Source organism: Opisthorchis viverrini (genome assembly GCF_000715545.1).
Source record: "Opisthorchis viverrini unplaced genomic scaffold opera_v5_4, whole genome shotgun sequence".
Classification (NCBI taxonomy): domain Eukaryota; kingdom Metazoa; phylum Platyhelminthes; class Trematoda; order Opisthorchiida; family Opisthorchiidae; genus Opisthorchis; species Opisthorchis viverrini.
The window spans coordinates 5,041,050-5,063,595 of NW_008751660.1; the positions used below are offsets into that span (position 1 = coordinate 5,041,050).

The following is a 22,546-nucleotide window of genomic DNA, read 5'->3' on the forward strand; positions in this document are numbered from 1 at the left end:
AGCGGCAACTTGTCGTACTAGTCCCTTGGACCTAATGTACTCCGTGCTGGACGTGGAATTCTGGCGTCGAATCGGTGTATGAATAATTACGCGCACGTGACCTCAGTCGACACAACAGCTGTCAAACCTAAACGATATTGGTGAGGTGGCAGTCAAGACAGGCCTGCAAGCACACAGCCAAAACACGCAACGGTCGCACCCGGCTGGTAGTTGACCTTGGGAATACGCTAATCGGTATTATTGAATGCACACCTTAAAAGTGCCTTGTCCCTACGCGGTTGATTGGGAAAGGTACGTGGATATTGTTTTCCGCGGCATCTGGAAAAGCTTTTTTGTAATTTCTCCCTCAACTCTACATCATGTCTCGAAACCACCACATTATGTTTATGATCCTCGAATGCATTACCGGTTGTACGGATGGCGTCAAAATTCCAAGGCTTAATCCACAGTAGATGAGCGAATTTTGCAGGTCAAAATTTCTTTCGCACTATATGATTTTCCTTTAGAAAACAGGTGAGATATTCGGCCATGGAATCAATACCCACAAACGTCTATGGATATGTTGCTAGACTCATAGGGTAGAACAAAAATCTGCCTTTTTCAATACCTTACTCTTGGTTAACAAAAGAAAGCGCCTAAGAATTTTTAGTTGAGTGATACATGATGAATTACCGTAGGAAGATTTGCTTCGTCCCTGATTGAAGCATTTTTGAGGGTAGCTGACTTTTTGCAGCGTTGTTACAGGACAGATATGTCAGGGTAAAATGAATCCAAAGTGCAGTGCATTTGTTGAGTGCTTACCAAAAGAGCGATCAGTCCGCTAGATAAACTAGCTGATAGTCCTCGGGGGGAATAGTAGAAACGATGCCTTATTCCTTCGCAAGATTTATAGTCAGCTACCGGCCTACGTAAGTGAGGTCAAATGGTCAAGTACGATGCACTCGTCAGGGCTACCAACGTTTGGTTATAGTATCTTGAGACATCAATGAATGACTAATTCGGACGGATCGCTGAAGTTCACAGTGCCGACAGTGATCCTTGTATGGAAGGCCCAAGTGTTGTCCCGAATTGTCCGCAGGTTTTTTTCACATTCTTGCTTTTTTGTGGCCACAATAAATGGCATCTTGGAAATGAGAACAAAAAAATCTATTGAAGCTGCGACATGCTTTAGACTGATATAAACGCAACAGAAAAGTGCTAATCTCAGCAAGCAACCCCACCATCGACTGGACTAATCTGTTCCTCTAGAAATCACCGAAATACAAACAGGTTATGTGTTGGCAACTTTATATTTGCAAAAAATAAACTTACAGTTAATACAAAGGTTATCCTACACAAACATATATTTCTATTTGTTTATATACGTACTGATACCTGCAGCACTGGAAACTTTCCGGCTTCCAACAAGATTGCTCTTTGAAGACTTTTATTTCTTATCCTGCAGATCTGTTTGACAAATAGCATTTAGTGATTCTGCTGAGAGCAGTTATAACGGGTGTCACTGGGGCTTCTAACACAGATCTTACTTGAACCAGTGGGCTTTGTTAGTAAAATACAATGAACGGTAACCATAGTTTAGAGGCCTCACCATCTAGCAAGCGGGGTGCATCGTCACACAAGAGTTGAATTGCTTTCTCCTTTCACCTGGTAAGATGTGATTGTCAGCGGTGTTTTCTCTCTGAAGCCAAGTTCTTATGTGCAACTTCTAAGTGTTCATTCACCTCAGACAACAATAGAATCACTTGGATCCTGCAACGATGAATTGGTATGACATCAAAGGGCAACTTATCCGAATCATTAGAGTGTTACAGCTTAACTTGTGCTATCTTTTATTACTGTAACCAGTTTAGAGTAACCAACAGCATGGAGATTTCATGGGCTGCCCTTATATTGCGAGAAAGGGTGGAGTGATTAGTTCTTAATACCTGCTTCTGGCGGGGAACTATTATCAGATAGATCTTTTTTATCAGTTTTGTTTGCGGGGCGCTGTATGACCTTCCAGAATTAGATGTAGAATTTTCACTTGGGTCCGACCACGCTACAAGCAATTACAGGTCGTTCACAACGGCACAATGGATCCAACAGGACCAAAACGAGTTGTTTTTTTTTCAGGATTACGTGGCTCGCCCCATCTATTGTTTTTTTGATTACGTGGCTCGCCCCATCTACTGAAAACTCAGCTGGATTTCGTTTTGATGATAGGTGAAGTGTTTTGTCACTGCACCGATCAGTAGATGATAGCACTAAGAGATGGGGATTTATCTGCATCAGGCTTGGAGATTTCGGAAACCCAGCTTTCATTAACTCGATGAAGACCAGAACTGGTAGTTTATTCATTTTATTTAGGCCAGTTCGATGGCCATATTCTCGAACGAAATATCACCTGGCAGAGTTTTACTTTATGTACAACAACAGATATGGTGTGTAGCTGACTGTTCCATGGAACCGTGTCCCGAGTGTCTAGTTTTTTTAGTGACACCATGATGAATCTAAATGTCGTAGTCTTAACGCCAGCCATATAGGTGAACTTTGTAAGATGGTATGCAGCATCAATTAGAAAACCAACCAAATGTGTTTATCTTTCCTACTGAATCCTATGTGTTGCTTGGTTTTGGTTGAGTCATCCGGACAAGTATGATTGTTGCTTACATTAATAGCTTTATATGCCTGGAGCCTCACTCAGAATGGAGAGTTAGCACGCAAGTAAGGATTCCCGCATGTGGTTCTCAGTTAGTTCGGAGCACAATATCTACGAACATAGTACCCAAGTAGAAATGTTAGTAAAAAGGGAAAATATGTGCATCCCAATCGAAAGTTGAAAAACAGAGGTCAGCATCAATTAGAGGGATCAGAATTCTCAAGTTCAGTTACAGCGATACACATTTGATTGATCTGAGTCATACTGCCCTTTCTACCAAAGCCATTTGCTTGGTGTGAACGTGGTTACTGCCAGATGCGTGGTTGCAGTATCCATCCAGCCGGGCAGATGTTAAACTTAGGCAATAAATACTTCACTGTCCGGAGAAACCGATGTAGAACTGGTCACCGGACTGCAAAATGAGTCACATCTTCTTATTTTCTTCAACAGTTACGTACTGATTATTAGGCAACTCGTTATTTCGGTCGAAAATTATGAAGCGATGTACAATTTGTCCGAACAATTCTAATGCTGTAGGTGGTCGCGGGGATCCTGGAATTCACATCAGTCTGTCCTAGACAAATTATATCTTTGATACCACACGGAAGAGAGGAAACAGTGATCTGGGACATTCGTCGGGCATAACAGTCGCATCGCCCAGGCCTTCACACTTTTGCCTCGACACATGGTGCGTCCTGTGTATACCGTGTGTTGGTGTTAGCACTCGTCCCGCATATTAAATGTCCGGAGTTCTAACCCCGGCATGGCTAAGCGCATGCAATTGACGAGCTCCACTGGGGCGGAAATCGAGTCCAGAGCTTCCCTGTTTTGTGTGAACTCAGTTTAAAGTGCACCAAGACAGGAAGGGAATCGTTCAAGCAAGAATGAATTAAGCGTTAGTTTCATAAGCCCGGAAATCACGTACAACTGGTAGGAAATTTTCCAGCAGATTTCAAGCCCCTGTGGCGCCACCTGCCTGGGAAGTTCTAAAAGGCGTGTCATTTGATCGACACATTCAGGGCACTTTCTGGATCGTTACTCGAGGAGTCGGACAACTTTTTTACATTGCCTAGGTGTGACTACGTACGCCTGTTTAGGCATAAAACCTCGGTTGAGTTCAGTGTAAGCTGGTGGACGAGCGGTATCTCCCCTGTCCAGTTTGTTCCACGTCCGGATTTCCTACGGAAGCACGGCAGCCATACCATGTTGGTGAGCTTTAATAAGACGAACCTCCGACCGCAAGTCTTACCATTTTAGTGAGGACACAACAGAATAGTTGCATCGGGACAATGGAATGACTCTTCACTCAACAATGAAGTAAATGTGAACTCCGAAACTACCGCACTTAAATACCTGTCTAAAGATTGCAGTTAACGTCCGAGACACAACCGATCAAACTGGATTTATACATCAGTAAAAATAGCGCTTATGGTATGCCATTACAAGGCCTCGAGTTGCTCTGCAGAATTCACTTTTTGGATGCATCAACCTTCTGTAGATGGCTTCACAGCGGCGAACTTTGACTTGTGATGATAAAGTGCATAGCCGCACATTTTTAGCAAACGCCGACCTGTATTAATAACGTCTCTAAAATCTAGTGACATCCTCCCCTTCCATACTTGCTTGTTACAACCATTCTTATGTAGAGCTCGGTTGTGAAAAAATGGGCCACTTTATAGGATAACAGCTAATAAATACTTCCACAGCCAAAGCCCCTACACATTTACAAAATCTGACAGACAGAGTGAACTCATTTGCCCAGTTTGCGTTACCCACTATTTTCCTTCCACATTGCCAACCAATGTCAGTCCAACTCCAACTTTTCATCAGTGGAATCTGTATTCAAAGGTCCGATCCATATTCCTACGGCCGCTTTCGCAGCTTTTCGGCAACTGCGTTCCTGAGAGCTGGTTGTGGAAACCTTGCGTAGCTTCAGAAATTGAGAAGTAAGAAATTCTTGGAGCTCCCAATTCTGTTGATCACAAGAGATACGTTGCGAGAAGCAAAGGATTCCTGCACCTCAAATATATCTTGGCCGTGTTAGGTTAAGCGATTACGATCACGTTGAGCAATCGTGGTGCGCGGGTTTCAAAATCAAACCTTTTCATCCTGTACATACATATGAGTTCAACGTCAAACCTAACGCCTTCTCCTCACAAACCATAACGTTTAGGCATTGTCCAAAAACATCTTGTAGCATCTTTAAAATTCTAACAAGCTTTTCGATGGGCTTGGCCAGGGTAAAATTTTCGGATGCTTTTTTCAGAGCAAGGGTATCACGTCTGCGAAGATAAGGGCTGACTCATGCGGTATTTTTGAAATTTCGTTTGTGCCATCCTGACCGAAATACTGATCAACCGATCGCCATGGTAACTACATACAGGGGGAATTATTTTGTTGGCGTACGTCTCGTGAATCGAGAATCCCCTAAAAGCTGACGTTTAAGTGACCTCGTAAAAGTTGTTAAGCTGATGAATTAGACTTAAAATATTGCTCTGTGTCCCTACCAGACCACATATGGTAAAATCCCAGATTGTTATGCAATACAAAACTATATTAGGATTGTTGGAGGACTACCAAACTGACATTTGTTGACCATTACTGACCGTTATTACAACTTCTTTGGAAAGCACGAAGTTCTTCAAAATTACACAAGGGATGTCAGGTTTTCCTTTTTGCTATGGATTTTAAAAACTTCATCCAAGCAAATAACATCGAAAATTTTGCAAAATCCTAACATATCAGTGTTCCGCACACGTCTAACATTAAACTTTTCTGTAAACTTTAGAGACCTTTCCAATTAGAAAATAGACAAGAAGTACATGCTTTTCACATTTTATCTGAACGTGCTTGCCTGCTTCAAGGATGCATTTGCAAGAGCTGACAGATCTGTTATTTTCGTACATTAAGAGATTTGTTCTCCGATTTCATCTCCTGCTGAGCAAAAATTATTTAGTTGCATTTACGGCGAACACATTCAAGATTAAATCAAGCATTGATCTTATAGTTTTGTCACAGCATGTACTTCGGAGCCACACATTTGCTAAAAACAGCAGAAACACTGGTGGTAAACCACCAACATCGGTGAGTTGTGTGATCAAATTTTTTTCAGCTTTTTTCAACTTTCATTTGTGTGCCTTGTACATTAACCTAAAATCGATGTGCTCAACAGATTAGCATAGCTTGTTGACACTGCAAGGTGCATGAAATTTCCCTGGTTGCACGTTTTGCAAGAAAGTGTTACAGAAAGAAGCTTTTGAACCTTTGACATTTTACGCTGTTGGAAACTCGACTTTGGAAGTAGATTTACTCGGGAGAATACTCAAGCGTCAACAATTTCAGCAGTTCAGTTGTTAACCAGCAATTCTGCGGGAACTTTCTTTAGACATGAAGCCCGCAGGTAAGAATGATGCCACAATACAGAGCAGCTTGTGTAATTTGCTAGGTATGAAATCGCTATACAGGCATCCACACATTTTGTTACCTAAACCTTTCAGACGAGTAACCTCTTAGTTGACAAAGCAACAGATTAGCTGAGTTAAGTTGTTAATGCATAGAATTTTCTCAAAATGTTTGGCCTGCGTGTCACTGAAAAAATTCATCACAAAAGTGGAAACCCTTTCGGATGAGTACAGTCGTTAAACGTATGAAGAAAATACTATATAAACGAAGCTGAGTACAGAAGGAGTATCCACAATCAAGCAAAAACACTACTCTTAGCATTTAAAGTCGTATTAGTTCACGCGTAATAATTTAAAATAAACAAAAGCTATTTTTAGTTGGCCAGCAAGTGACGTGAAACTCTCATTAGAATTAAACATAGTGGGAATGCGTCCATCTATCTTCCCATCTGCCCACTTGTTGTTTGCCTCGCTAACAATCCACTCACCTAGCTCTTCATTTATCTATCTATCTATCTATCTATCTATCTATCTATCTATCTATCTATCTATCTATCTATCTATCTATCTATCTATCTATCTATCCACTTACCTACCTACCTAATTACCTACCCATTTATTTCATCTCTTTATCCAACTCCTTCCTATCTATCCATAAGCCTCGACCATAACTAGAATACATCCCCAGCTCGTTTCCATTACCGAAAACCAAAGCGCATACCATTTTACTTCTTCCATGCCTTGGGCTCAGCATTCCAATAAGCGAGGCTTCTCACAGTCAGGAAGTTGAATATAACGAGAATCCCCTAAAGATCTCTCACTTTATCATCTGGAGGCCCATTCGGGAAATGCACGTAGTATTCGAGATACCGTTAGATAAATCCCCCAATGGAACTACTCCAAAAATTGTCGAGCATTTTTCAGCAGAAATATGAGCAGTCGACCCCCGAATTATTTGCGTTCTTTACGAATCTATGTCAAAGCATACCTAATTAATAATGATTAAGATGCAAGCACAGTCGAGTATCTGGAATATCCGTCCACGTCAGTCGTACGACTTCAGAAAAAAAGTCAAAATTATCCGGTTATGGGATCCATTTACACAGAACGGAATTAGGTGGAGCAAAGAAAGCTCAGCTAAAATAAGTTTTTCGCACACACTGTCACTCAGCAGGCAGCTGTACTTGAACAGGTCATGTGATCACTTCGCGATTTCAGCTTCACGATCACATGTTCACCAACGGGACTTTCCCCGAATTTGATGTCAATTTCAGTTGCTTGATAGTTCTAGTTTCAGACACTTGTATAAGGCTGTGGACATGGTAAGAAAACTCCTTTCCTTTGCTGTCTAAAACTCAGGCAAATTGTATATCCTGGCGTTTTATTGAAAAAATACGACAATATTTTTAAAAAAAATCATATTGATTTCATGAGCGGCAAGATCAGGACAGATTTTTTCGCTAACATGCAGCAAAGCCAGCATTTTCCGGCTCAGGAATTATCTATGTCCAACTAAAGTCTTTGATTAAATCGACGCAAATTTGCATTTTAAATAGAGAGATAAAGAATGATCCAGATGTGGCGGTGTTTTTTGAGCGCACAAATAAACGAATAACTCTCCGCACTCAGGCTAAGGACAAAAAGGAACAATAAGTCATTTTGGTGAAGACTGATGCAAACGAACTGGCTGTCAGTAAATCATTGTACGGAAAACGGTAATGTATGCAAAATGTTAACCCACGCGTTACTATTCCACGCATAAATCGATTAAAGCACCGCAAACCTCACTTATAAAGCCATATAAAAATTTACCTTGACACCATTACCTCAAAATCTGAAGGGTCAAGAACTAATCGAAAATGCAAATACATATGGATTCTACAACTTTGAGTGGCAACAGTTCACAGCTGGATCAAAATCTAGAAACAATCCCTCCAATATAAACAGATGATTATGCATACAAAAAATTTCGTTCGGCGCTCCTTCCGAAAAGAAAACACGTGAGATATTACGGCTAGTACGACTTAGTGAGATGCATTAGTAAAAACAGAATCAGCACTTGTAGGTTAGGTGAGCCTCGAAACTTGACATTTAGTCAGATTTGTTTTGACTAGGTGCCCGGTTATCTGTTCGTTGAGCATGGGAATAAGCTTGCAAACTTTTCCCTCCAGTAGAAGAGACATTGTCAGTGCGCAGTTGATACAAAAGATCAACGGAAGCCTACACTCTATCACTCATTAACGCAAAACGACTATTTTTCTCTTATTTTTCAAGTCACTTTTGCGTACTCAAGACTAAAGTGTTAGGCAAGACGCATCGAAATAATACTCAACATATTTAGCAGAGCGTGACTATCAACGTATGTCGTGGCATGTCCGCATTCCGACGTCGTCATAGATTTCAGACAAAAACATGGGTCATACAGTGGCGGTAGTCGATGTTGTTCGATTCTCTCAATAAGATATTTTCAGGTAAATTCAGACATAATGTAATCGGATGGGCGTTCCAACTTTCCTCAGGCCTTACCAAAATTCTGAAGTATACTCTGAAATGGAGCATTAGCGGAATACTGAAAGCGACCTTGGCGAACAATCAGAGCTACCTTCACACAAAACAGTTTAAGAGTTACGGCTCCAGAGATCATAATTGTTTTGTCTTATCGCGCTTCAAGGATATATTCAGTCAATCACGTCGTTGTCTGTGTGATCGGCTGTGTGTTCACTCTCCCATGAGATAAGGCTTTTGTGAAACTCCATATAAGAGCTTTCATGTCATGATACCGAGCTGTCCATAAATCATCAGTGTTATCAAGAGCATAACATCACTGTTCATCACTGATGCTTGGCTCCCATAATATGCTTGCAAGACTAATTTTGAGGAAAAGAATGACGTTGGACGGGAAAAGGACTTAAGATCAGCCTACTACTACAGTCATTCCCGGATGCTTACACTCATTCAGGAAATCCGGATAGAAACTCACAAGAAGAACGCCACTGACATAGCTTAACAGCCCTATCTTCCAGCGTCTCTAACCAGGCGTACGGGTGATCACATGGCCCCGATCCTGGAAGGCGAGTCGCACCAACAACTTCCAGACGTTTTGTAATCTCTTTCATTCTCCTATACCAGATTAAAAGGTTACCCACCTATCTGCTTCTCCCAATCCAAATCGGACACAGAAATCATTACCCTTTTGGGCTCGGCATCCTCGCTGTGAAAACGGAGTCTAAGGAAAGCGTTAAGTTTTTATCAGAGCACCTTACAAAACTGATTTAAAACCATTGACCAGGTAATTTTAAAATATAATGTTTTATTAGTAATCCATTTTTCGGAATTTTCAATCGTTAAATCTTAGTAAGGATTGAGTTTCTGACTCATCAGCTTCCGTTACCTTGGGAAAAGTCAATTTTAGGGTAAAATAAGCGTTCATGTTCCCAACGAACGTCAACTCGCATATTTTGAGAAAAGTATTATAATCCCACGTTCACATCATTCTCATCTGGACAGTCCCACTCCTGTTCTGACGCAATTTTTTTGAGTGACAACCGAAAATCAGGGTGTTTAAATGCAGTTCTCTTCTCATTAAAGTTCACCAAAATTGACGGAATCTGAACTCCGGAAATGCGAGGCAAGGGTGTTATCTTCAGTGTATGCCAGACACATCCAAATCATCGCTTGGAAAGGGTGAACCTGGTTACGTTTGTGTGATTTGAGTAGATTAGGAGAATACAAGTGTGAATCCCATCGTTGCGGAATGTGAATAAAACGAAATTTAAAGACATACTTTGAATCCGCTTAAGTTGAAGCCTCAAAAAACCGCTTAAAGCTCTATAACTTTTGGCTAGTCAGCGCGAATTCCCTGTGTTTATCCTAATTGATAAAGAGTGAGTTACTTATACTGTTTTTTACGGATAAATTTAAACTACTGTCTCTTTCGGAGGGGTTTGGTAAATAATCGATGGATTTATTGCTGGGCAATGTTTCGCCTTTGACATACTGCGATACCTGGAATATCGTACCAGCTACATGAAGCGGACTGTGTGCAAGATGTTTAGTTGAAGAAATCATAAACGGAAAATCAGTTGAGTCTCTTGTGAAAGCCAAATTGATTTGCAAATGAGTGTCTTTCTCGAAAACGGTCCAATCTGGGTTCAATTAGAACATAAAGTTGACGAAAACTCGAGGACTGTGCCTACCTGATGAACCCCAAGAAGGACGAAACCAGTCGTGGGCTGGAAGAGTTTTCGGTAAACTTGTGAGTAGTTTCCTTTACTTTCGATGGCTCTACCCTAGAGTCAATAGGCTAGCCTAAATGACCTACCGTGCGAATGAATCGGTGAAATTTCAAGTGCCTAATTCTGACGTAACCTCATTAGCTATATCAAACCAGTAAGTCCAACAAGGGCTAATTTTGTCGCAGAGTAACCGAGCCCGGTGACACATAACTTCTTTTCTGCAGCTTCAATTACTAGTGAGGATGCTCCAATATTGCACGCAATTTAGCGACACTGTAACTTCAGTCTCTTGGAACGACACTTCTATTCCGACCGAATAGGACGGTAGGTATATAGGTTGTTCGTGATACTGCTCTTTAGTTATACGAATAACAGCTTGGGCCCTGTCTGTCGACGGTCTACACGGACAGTCTTATATCCGGATATGTATATTGCCGATTGGGTTTCACTGTCAACGTAGCTAAACGTATATCCACGATGTCTGGCTGGGATGAACTCACGATCGGTATCCTTTTATATCATCCGACCATTTTCAATCTGATCCTTCTAAATGCTGTTTAAGGCGACAATGGAGGAAAAATCAGCACTGTGGAATCAGGTATTAGGACGACTATTTTCAAAAACTTGTTTTATGGATGTCGTGAGTCAGTTTTTAGGGGACGTGTTAGGGAATCAGACTACCTCTAATCCAGATTAAATTCAAGTATGGTTTGTAAAGCTCCTAGCTAAATTTCTGTCGAACGCTGGCCACCATCGTCAGTCTCTTATAAATGGTGACCAACCTGTGAAGCTGGTCAATAATCCGGGTAATAACCAGCCGATTGGTCCCACGTTCATTCTGTCGAAACTAACAAAGGATTGAATGGCTCATCGCTTTCAAGGCAGTAGACTTCACTTGCCAGAGAATGCTGGTTTCGGCAAAGGAAGGTCATGTGTTCAGAATCTGCTGCTGGCTCAGGCACTTGATGCTAGTTCTAAGGTCGACGGCTTATTCGTTCATTTGAGCAACGTATTGGATCGGATAATCCGTCAGTGACTTTGTCAAAGATTTTCCATGGGCTGGTCCGAAAAAGCCAGTATCTAAGACATAATTTGGACACGTACAAACAGGGCCCAAGTCAGGTCTGGCCCAACTCAGTGTCGATTACATGAAGAAAGTGCCTTCCACAAAACTGTTCAAGTTTTATTTGAACGACCTTCCGTTCACGCCCTGTCTTTCCTGTCTTGTGTTTGTAGATGATTCAAATACGCATATGGGAGTTAAAAGTGACGACAGCGTCATATTCCATGCAGTTTCCTGCTATGTGAATCATTACCTGGTAGGAATCGACTCCAGCTGAATAGTTTTTTAGCTAGCCCATCAGCGCGATTTTCGTGGGTCCAGATAGCTTATTGGTTACTCTACAAGATAACCAACCTGAAAGTCCAGGCTTCAAAACAAACACTATCATTTCGACTGCTCTTATTCAGGTTTGGGCAACATGGCAGTTTCTCAACTATCGTGTTTTATTCGGGCAGCATCGATACTAGGAAACAAAGAGGATATCACAGCTGAGCGCCTAGTATTGTATTTCATACTGAGACAGACACTTTTGGAGGGGAATTGAGCAGTCGTATTGACATCATACATCAAGTCCTTTAAAGATCCATCAGAAGAACGGTTACTGTACTCAGGCTAATGTGGTCCAGGCGGATCGTTCGCCAAGCTGATTTCAGGTCGCTTTACCTCTTATCGTAGAGGACGACATATTCAAGAAGCCCAAGAGAGAAAACCCAGAATTTTGGAGTTTCAATAATATCTTTTACCATATGTATAAAAGTATATATTTGAAGGAGGTACAAAACACAAAGTACAGGAATTTCTGACCAAATTGTTGCGCGGTTTGATACAAATAAAAAGAATGTCTCAAAAATACTGCAGAGTCAGCAAGCCAGCAGGAAACGGTCAATCGATTTGAATTAACACATACGCGGGATGCCTGACAACTAAGTGTTCAAGAACCCAAGTAGAAAGCTTACAAAAATCGCTCAGACAGGTCAAGGGTCAAATGTTTGCGGAGATGACGGGTCCAAATCAAATGTGTACGGTAAACGCAAACAACAGTGTGTCCAGGCAAAGAGGGCGCTTGAACGTGGGAAAAGGGGAATGCCACTCCATCAGAGTCAGCTTTACTCCGAATATGGATACCCGGCCGTTTATGCAGCCACCAAATCAAGGTAAGCAACTGTGGAACAGGTTCACAGCTAGGATAATCTTCTTGGTGAGCTTTCGAAACATTAGCTGAGAGCAAAATAAGGATTCTGGATGTATCTTCGATGTATTAACATCGGAAGAAAGTACACCTCCTATACAAGGAAAACAGGCTTAGAGTTGAAGGAGTATTTCGCTGTCATTGACAGCTTAAAAGTCCTAGGACGTTCGCTCAAGTTGTATGATCATAAAAAAGTTTGTCTGAGGAGGAGGATAAATAGTCATTGGAGAAGTCCGCTGGAAGGGATATTGACTGCAAAATCGGTGGAGATATTTAAGGAAGAATTGGTAGCTCAGTTTTACCAAAACCACCGCTGATTATGACTTCGGCCACCTCGAGCGACGGCGCAGACTAGTTGATCGGCTGACCGGTAAGCCAAGGCAATTTACACATGTTTACCCATAAACTTACAAAATGACTGATTGACTGATGAATTCGACTAATTAAGATGACTGCGTTATATAGCTGGGATGCCTTCAAGGACGTCGGGCAAAATTGAGGCATAATCGTGTACCCACTCACAGTCACAATTTCATTTTTCGCACATTCGTCCTTAGTTGAAAAAGGCGGTAATTATCCATATACAGGGTGTGCAGGGTATTTGTGTCGAACACGTCGGGATAGAAATGCGAAGATTCTATTTGCCGAAGGGAGTACGAAGTTGTTGACTCTGCTTAAAATTGGTCGATGGAAATAGATCGCGCAGTGATCTGTGATGCAGCTGCTAACAGCAACACGTGCAGCTAGCCCACCCATGCAAAGTAAAGTCAAATTCGGATGCCAAACTGGTTGTATTGTAGTCCGTGAAAGTTGGTTTGTTCAAAAAAGTATCCAGTGTATCGAATCATTGTATTGTGGATCATGGACTTTCAGTCGTACCGGCTGTTTTTTGTTACAATGAACCAAAAGGTAAATGAGCCCGACGTGACTCGAACACGCAACCTTCTGATCTGGAGTCAGACGCGCTACCATTGCGCCACGAGCTCACGCACACACGTCTGTTTAACGTTATATTGGAAAGCGGATGCATACGCACAGAACTGGCGCACACACACCAGTTGAAACCATACGATATTTCAAAACGTTAGTCCAATCAAAGCCACTAGCTTTAAAATAACAGCCCATCTGGTCTAAATTCTTCTGGTCAACTGTCAGCGGAGAGCATGTGTAAATTTCTAGTACACATCTGATTTAACGGATCCGTCTACACAAACCAATTGGTGATTGTTTTCGATTTTATGTTTCCGGCTGTTGTTTTGCCTCACCAGTTGACCTCATTTAAGATTTTATTACACCCGAAGAAAAATAAAGGATATGAATGAGTCATGGTCATTGACCATGTGGAAAGTGTAGGGTACACGTTCGTGACAAGTAGAAATATTAAATCACTTCAGAGAGACACCTGGTGAGACATAACCTAGTAATAAATACAAAAAAGAGTAAAAACATGTATGTATTTTTGGATGTGGGATGGCTGATTATCGGCACGTCAGCATGCCGCTGATATCTTGCATCTGAAAGTGTCATCCGGAATTACACGAGTTTGCGAGAGGTTTCCGGTTCATTTTTTTCGCCCAGAGGTGCATAGGGGAAATTTGGCGGAATGATGCCGGAGTTAGATCTGCTGAAAATCTTTCAGAATTCACCCCATCGCAGTGTATGACATACAGGGCAGGACTCAACTACTGGAATATTTTCGCATAATTTTACCTACCTTGTCAAAATTGTCCGTTTTTTTTCAAAACGCGAAACCCTCCTTGATATAAGTGGAAGTACAGCACGTTGACTATATCTTGTCCATACAAATTAAAGACCTTAAGCAATCCTGATTGGAAGTGAACAATTTCGGATAATTTCGTGTTCACATATGCTGCAATTGACGTATTTTCCTGCGTACAATCTATGCAAGTGGAATGGCAAAAAAAATCGAATCAAACTAATAAATTGACCACAACCACAGATTTGGTTGAATCACCTCACTTACAACAGAAGTTGCACCATTTCCCTGGCTGTGAGTTTTATAGAGTAACATTCAGATTGATTGGGGAATTCTGTGAGATTAGGAGCCTCCATTATGAGCAACGCTTTGTGTGCAATTACAATGAAACATGTCGTATTCCAGCTCACATCTCCTAAAACAACAAACACCTTACAAACAGGTGGATATAGTTTGTCAGTTCTAACAATTTTCGTAACTGATAGCTGGCTTTCCATCGAGAACAGCCCATCGCCACTCTTATGGTAGTAGTTTAGTAGATTTGTGAATTTATGTGCTATTCTTGATATGAAGGCTTGGGTCAAAATTGGTGGTCGACTCATCGATTTCAACTGACTCCTTGTATATTGAACCTACAGTACAGTAAAGATTTAGTGATATGTTGGCTGTCAAGCGGCCAAGAGAAAATGTAAACATGCAAAAATGTTTTTTTAAATCACTCAGCAAGTACTTGACCTCGAGATGAACAGACTCCCCGTTTCTAATCAAGATTATCTGATACACTTGAAAGTTGCTCAACCCATTCCTTTAATACTGCATGCGAATGGTGAACTTGCAGGTACGATTCTTGGTCTTAACTGGTCCAAACAATCGATCAGGACAAATGACGAATCACCACAAACTAAACGATAACGGTCAAATTATGGGCTTGGAACTCAATAGACTGTTATCAAGGGAGAAACGATCTAATCCCAATTAGATTAGCTAGATGACACGCCTTTTTGCATTTTTGGATCTTATGGGTCATCCATGTAACGCTTTCTTGATGATTGGTTAGCTGCCTACATGATGATCATGCGCCGTTTGGCCGACCGCTGGAAGCTACCAATGTGATCCGGTATGAATCATTTTGTAACCAGACAATCAGGTCTCCTAATTCATTAGATAATTAATCTTCGAGAAAGATACAAAGATTATGGACCCTCCGTGGGGATCAGTAAGTTTTTATTACAATACAGTGGTAATAGAATCTTTCCAATCCTTTTTAAATCTGTGGAATGACAAAGAGATTGTAAAAACCGCAGGCGCTGGTGACTGCCGAGTGTGGTTTTATGAACGAAACATGATGTACGGATTAAAACACCGTCAAAGGAGAGCATGGAGAAACCGGACGTTACTGTGTCCCTTGGATAGGAAAGTTAAGTCTTAAGTGTTAAATACCTAATTATGTGCTTGTAGGTGCATACTGATTGATGAGACCGCCTGGGATATTTTTAACAGGCAGTTAAAGCAAGAAACGACACTGTCAAAACAGCTGGTCAGCCTGTAAATTATCTCAGTCACTTCCAAAACTTCTAAGGCTATTTCCCCCAAAATTTATTAGAAAGTGTCAACGATACAAGAAACAACCGATTTTCAAACCTGATCATCAAGTCGTTTTGTCATTAGGCTCTTCCACCGCAGCTGTAAATGAGCAGATATATCCTAAAGCAAATATCTCTGCTTGCCAGAAGTGGGCAGAATTAACAAATGTTCGATTGCAGATAACGATCGCAGGATATGTTGTAAACCACCTAATCACTGATTTTCAGTCAGAACAAACTTTACCATAGTGCAGTCTGACCTAGATCACTGTCCTTCTCTTGCTAGGTTCTACTTGCAGGTTCTAGGTTACCAATAAGTCCTACAGGTTTCAGTAATGGGTTCTAATAGGTTCTACTAGTAGGCTGCCGAGGCAGCTAAAACACGACTTGCATATTTTCTTAAACTGTCCTTGGGGCCTTTGATAAAGCTCACTCAGAAGTCAGATATAACGGTCCATTTTTCAAGCTTCCTTTCAAGGAAGACCAACATCCTCTTTCCCAGTTAAAGCAACTTTACTTCAGCCGTCAAACATTTGGCTTGAAATTGATGCTCCTTTGCAGGCCATTATCTTTGGGTGTCCTCGTGAAGTAGCCTTCTTCAAAACATCTACAAGGGACCAATTTGTTAGGATGAAAAAACGAGCATTAGTCACGCAACCAGATAGCTACATGAGCCACAAAATTTAGGGGCGATTAAGTGATTTGGTGGTAGCACAAGTCAGTTTGCAATAAAATATTTACTTATCCCTGCTTGGGAACTACTATCCACGAACCCTTGGCTTTGAGCGAAGGCGAGCATGAACCGTGCCTCCTAGGATAACTCAGCACGTTATAGAAAGATTCGAATTTCCTATTTTTTCCGACAGGTAAATTGTAATAATGAGGACGATATTTTGCACGTAAGCATAGCATAATATAATGTGTTATTCGTTTGATTATGCCCTCTCTTATTGAGGTCTTCCGAAAATCTTGGGCCGAGTGTAATATAAAAATGATGAACAATATTGGAGAGTGATGAGTTTACCTGAATGACGATGGAAATAAGAATCCACAACAGTTCGAAAATTTACAGACAGATGTATGGTTTATAAATGAATGCTTCATTTGTAGATATTGATCAGCGCCGGTCACGAGGTGGCTTGTTTTTTGTAGAGGAACATGTGTTAACGCTGATGTTCACTGAATATTTGCAGGCTGAATGCGTCTGGGCTGCGATAATAGTACGAGGAAAATTATTTTGCCGTAATCCGTGGTGAAAAATTCACTTTCCAGAGATGGTGCATAGGCTAGGAAAGACCAGACCAATCCTTAAGAGAAAGTTTTTCAATGGATCAAATCTCGATACGTAATGAGTTTGCCCAATAAAAAGATTTACTTTCTCGTGGTTAGGGATGTGTGGCTGAATCAATCCTCATCGCATGACAAGAGAATGGGAAGAGAATCTAGGCAAGGCTTTCAATTTCCCTAGAGACAAACGCCGATGTTTTGAAGGGTGCTAACGCATTAGCTATTTTGATTATAAGCTTTACGACGAAGCACTGATCCATCTGTAGGTCGCATTTACGTCTCGATAGCGTTTTTCAACAAGTCCGGAGTCTCCACGGTCAATGTTAAATTTGACCGAAAGTCCTATGGTGGTGAGCTACTGTGCACTTAGCGCCTTTACCGGACTGTCTTAGTAGTGTGTTGTCTAGATTTCAACCAAGATTTTCATATACCTATTATGACATTTCACTTCTGACATTTTTTCAGAGGTCGAATGAATCCCGTTCAGGTATGCAGCTGGTGAAACCTGGTATATGTAGCCTTTAAAAGTGCTCATCAGTGATGTGAATTTAATGCATTTAACACCACAAGACTGCACTTGGTTTAATTTATAACTTCTGTAAGTTTTAGGTGTCAGGTATGTTTTGTTCGAATAGCCGTGTAATAAGATGCATGGTTACCGCATTAATGATGTGATGTTAGACTGATTACCAACAACAGGCAACATAGTGTAAACGATTAACTGCAATAACTAACTCGCGTGATTTTGACTTACATGCCGATTGAAGCACTCGATTCTTATAGCGATGCTGGCGAGCACCTTCACTTTGAGTTGTGCAATCTACCTCAAGTAAATCGCTGTTGGGTGACTAAAACTACTGTGCAACCGCGTGATAAGGGATAAGCTAACGCACTTCTACATTAGAACCTAGTTTTTTGGGCCATTTAAACTCTGTGGATGAACATTGTGTCGCGCAACAACTTGCCCTGTTTCAGCAGCCCGTTTTATGGTAAATGTTTATGCGCGCGTTAACAGATGAACAAAACGTTACAAACTGCCTTACGCAGCATACATATTTGTGTCTTGAACACATCTTGGATTGCAGGGGGATGCATCTCGATGATCATATCTGCGATGATTGCATGGCGAAAGCGATTCAGGGAGAAAATTGTCCATCATATTGGTAAAAATTGGTTATCATGCCTTCTTATACTTGCACCCCAGAGTGCGATAAACATCTTCGTTTCTTTGCCGTTCTTTCAATAAGAGGAAGGCCATTACTATTATCCAGACTCTGAAAGGACTGTTTTCCTGATAGTCATAAATATCAAGTGGATTTTTCTGGTTTCACATAGACATTTGTCGCGAAGAGTGAGTTAAACCAAATGTAAATACATGACGTTAAATTCCATCCACTTAAGACCTGATATGAAAGCGCACTGAATGAAAATCTGCAAAACTGACGTTTTTTAGGATGAGTGCGCCGAAAGTCCTAAAACGTTCCCAATAAATGCTTGTAGACCGAATGATTAAATGTTCAGTGTCAAAGTTGAATATCATAATAAATTCAAGTACATTTTATGCTACGGCCTTATTGACAACCACATCAAGAACAATAAAAAATATTAGTGCCAAAAAACATAGAGCATCGGTCTTAACCCTCCACTGCTACACTTCACTCCAGTGAGTCTATGGTGCAGGGAGTGACCATTTGTACAACGAACCTATTCTTCCATGGTAACTGAAGTTTCACGGTGCGGTTTTGCAACCTGATTTTTTAATTGAAATAGCATTCGGTGCAATGCCTTACTGTCGTCTGTAGTCACTAGATTACAAAGCTTTAACGGGAAACCTTGTTCTCCCCTTGATTAGTTTTTATCCACGCCAAAATCGCACTATTTCGGTGCGTGGCTCCGTTAAGCTCTTTTCCCTAGGTTTTGTTTTAAGAGCCAAAATCAAAAATAAATCATCTATGTTTGAGTGAATTTTTCTCTAATACAGTTAGCATTCTATACAGTTGTTGCGTCATGCACACGTGAATGCCTCGAAAGCAGTTTGGAAGGAACGTATTTCAACCACTTATCTCTTAGCATCATAGCAGTTCACTTCAAGCGTAACTGTGTGTGCACCACTGGAATGTCAAGACGAAGTAGATAAGGCAGGGGCATAGAACAATATAGGTGGTTTTTTTGGAAAAAGGAACAGGTTGTTGAACCAAAGAACGGTTACACGGTTGAAAGCACAAGACGGTGATGAGATTGCGGATGCGCGAAAATTTGGCATACGTTAAAGCTGAACCTATTTTTAAATGAGTTGCGCCGAATTCGGTAGGGGCGAATTTGCAGTTCTAGCAGATTCTGGTTCATCTAATTAAGAACCAATTTGTTGCATAGTGATTTGCTTTGTAAACTGTGAAGTCGATTTTAGAGTAAGCCACTTATCTTCTGTGGTTTGTTCGTCTGTGGTTCTAGTCAAACTCACTTGAGGAAATCCTTATCGCCTGAGGAAACAACAGTATCTCTGGTTTCATCTGTGGGCCAGTTTTTGTAATTTGCATGTGATTTTTACAGCCGCCATGAATGTACAAACTAGCAGGTGGTAAGCCTCTGTTCGGTTGGTTTATTATTTTGCTGAAATAAATTGCTTATCCAAGTTAAACCCCGCAAGAATAACCTGAGCTATTCTGATTGCCGAATAAGTGCTATTCCAGGCATCAGATACAGATGCCCAGTTGGTAGTCGAGTCAATACTGCAGTTAGATCAGGCAGTTCTCATGATTATTCAAGCAGGTGGACTGCACTGAATGATCTGGTGTTGGCTCGCATTGCAGCCAGTGTCATGCCAACTGCAGCCCAAATTATGTGATGCTTTCCAGCGATGTTTCCAAAGAATCTAATAGCCTTTTTTACCATGATCGTATAAAGGTCGATACTATGTCCTGCATAGGCTCTTGGCCCGCATGGACACGTGACACAATACAACTATATGAATATATACCAATTCTACTATCGCTCCTAAAATTAAGAATAACTTTTCAATCTTTGAACAAGTTCCCGCTGAGAAATAATTCGGTATAATTTATTAGACAAAGCACCTTGTTCTACAACGCTCTTTGGTACTACCTCCACCTTTGTATATTTCCTTCCAAACTTTTCAAGGAAAAGTACATGGGGAGTGAAAATATGTAGGACGTATTTCTAATTACTCGTTACTTTTACGCCTATGTAATCAACCTCAGAGTGCCCACTGATGAATTGGCTGTCCATTCAAGATGAGTATTTTCCATGTTCACTTCAAATGATGGTTCTAAATAGGCTCTTGTATGTATGTCAATTTCTCCCACCTCTTCGATCATATATTGAATTTTCCTTTGCTAACACTCATCTTCGTACGAACCTGTGCACATATGCTTAGTGGATTGAGCGCACTGAAGCCCGCTATGATCGGAGGCAGACACAGTCATCCAAATGAACCGCCATTAAGTGAGGCCTCTCATAAACACAGCAGCACCATATAAGAGATTTGAGTAGTTCAGTTAGGGTTGGTTCTACCGGGCGCTGTCACTCAAAAGTTCGGGAACAAACTTATTAGCATCGGAAGGTTCCAGAAGTTGCTCATACTGACTGTGCTTTTCTTAGAGAGGTTGGACGGACATACAATCCTTGTTTGGAGAACCTGGTGGACACCCCGACCATTCATTTTTGACCCAGGTACAAAGCGCCAGCACAATTGAAGTACAGTTGACGTCAAATTCACTTTCGGTCTTTGCTAAAATAAACACAAACCAAATTCCCTGCTTTTAGGACCACTCTTATGCACCTGAATCTCTGGTCAAAAGCTCAATTTCCACTAGACAACAAATGCAACCAATGTCTGAAGTAGTTGAATTAAATTATATCTTCAGCCTTCGATGAATCAGCTGCATCCCAGGGTCTTCTTCGTTAACCAAAACTGACGCTTTTGTTAGTTCTGTTACCCCGATTTCCAAACCGGCATGCACACTTTTCCCAAAAACTTAGAAACCGTTCCCGAAATTAGTTCACCATTCACGCAACGGGAAAAAATGGTCTAACGAACAGTTCGGCAAATTAAAGTGGTGGTAATTTCTTTCTCGGGAACAACAACGCTGGGTGATTACGTACTAAGATCTTGTTTCAGAGTTAAACAAGTACGTAACTCTCCACTCACTGACGGTAGATTTCCATGCCTATTTAATAAACAATTTCTTGGCTTTTACAAATCACCTAACAATCGGTTATGATATAGGGTGGTTTGTAGCACGTATTTAAAAGCGAATCAAAATTCATTTATCTTTTTTCAAATAGTGCTAGGGATAAACGTGCCCCCCAACATGTTTAGATATGCAATCCATCTCCGTTGAGGAGCAGGTTCCTCAGAAAGCCGAATTCTATTTCAAACTCTTACGGAACAGTAGGTTCTGCTTACGCTCTTAAAATCCTGTCTGATTCGTCCGGTAGTGATGTCCGTTTGTGTGTACACTGTATCCTTTTCCCGAAACTAAGCAACTCATCAGTGGGTACACATGACACTCGATGTAATGAATGCAAGCGGAGTTTCAAGATTTGGGAATAGATCATGTTTGGCTGCGGTTGATCTGGAAACAGGACTAATGAATGACATTTTGGCTGTTCACGCTGCCTTGTGTTGATTTGTGGACAATGTTTTTGGGCAGTTCCAGCGGGACAAACTAAGATCCTCATTAAAACGAAACAAGTTTCCGAAGGCTAGTTTCTAGAACAGTGCGAGTTATGTAATTATCTTTGGGCAACTGGCATCCAGGATTGAAAGACAACTGGCACACTGCAACAACACTAATGACCACGCGTTTTGTCCGTCTCTCAGGCCAAAGCACATGATTGCTAGCTGAATGCGTGACTCTGTGCCTCTTATTTTACATTAACAGTGAAGCCAGGTCTACCGCGTTTTATTAGTTGTCTGGCATACGAAGTCGCTGCAATATACTGAAATCTGAGTTGGAATTAATAGTACCCCTGACTATAGCACCCGATTATGGAGGTTTCCTACATAGAACACACAACTGCTCAAAGGATTCTGACATTTTTTGGCCGAAGATAAAAACCAGCTGATTTTAAGCCGGATGGCTTCAGATCAACTGTGAGGTAAGTGTTTTATATCACTGACGACACACTACGAATTGTTAATTCGCTGTCTTTCAGTATATCGAAGGTGCCATCCAAGCACACGACTTAAACGGACAAATTTCCCGGTTTGAGCTTAACCATTCTGACTCACTCACTGTGCGACAGTGCTTTAGTGGATTGTTCCAAGCTTCCAATATCGGTTCTCCACACTGTGAAACGAAGCTGCCTGCTTTGAACCAATGACTGGTTTGACCCTAGTTGAATTCACAACGACGGGTAAGCCAGGCAGTCCAGCAATCCTTTGAATACTTCTCTATAGTGCACTGATAG

The 22,546-nt window shown here is 41.2% G+C and overlaps 1 protein-coding gene across 1 annotated transcript; it reads left to right on the forward strand.

The window, feature by feature from the left end:
- Window positions 1-4,486: 4,486 nt before the first annotated feature.
- On the forward strand, window positions 4,487-18,603 carry T265_12560 (hypothetical protein; the record flags this gene model as incomplete). The annotated part of the gene is made up of 4 exons (XM_009164284.1): window positions 4,487-4,584; window positions 7,337-7,361; window positions 12,274-12,491; window positions 18,567-18,603. Coding segments are annotated over 4 exons (378 nt in total), but the record flags the coding sequence as incomplete, so codon positions are not given.
- Window positions 18,604-22,546: the final 3,943 nt, after the last annotated feature.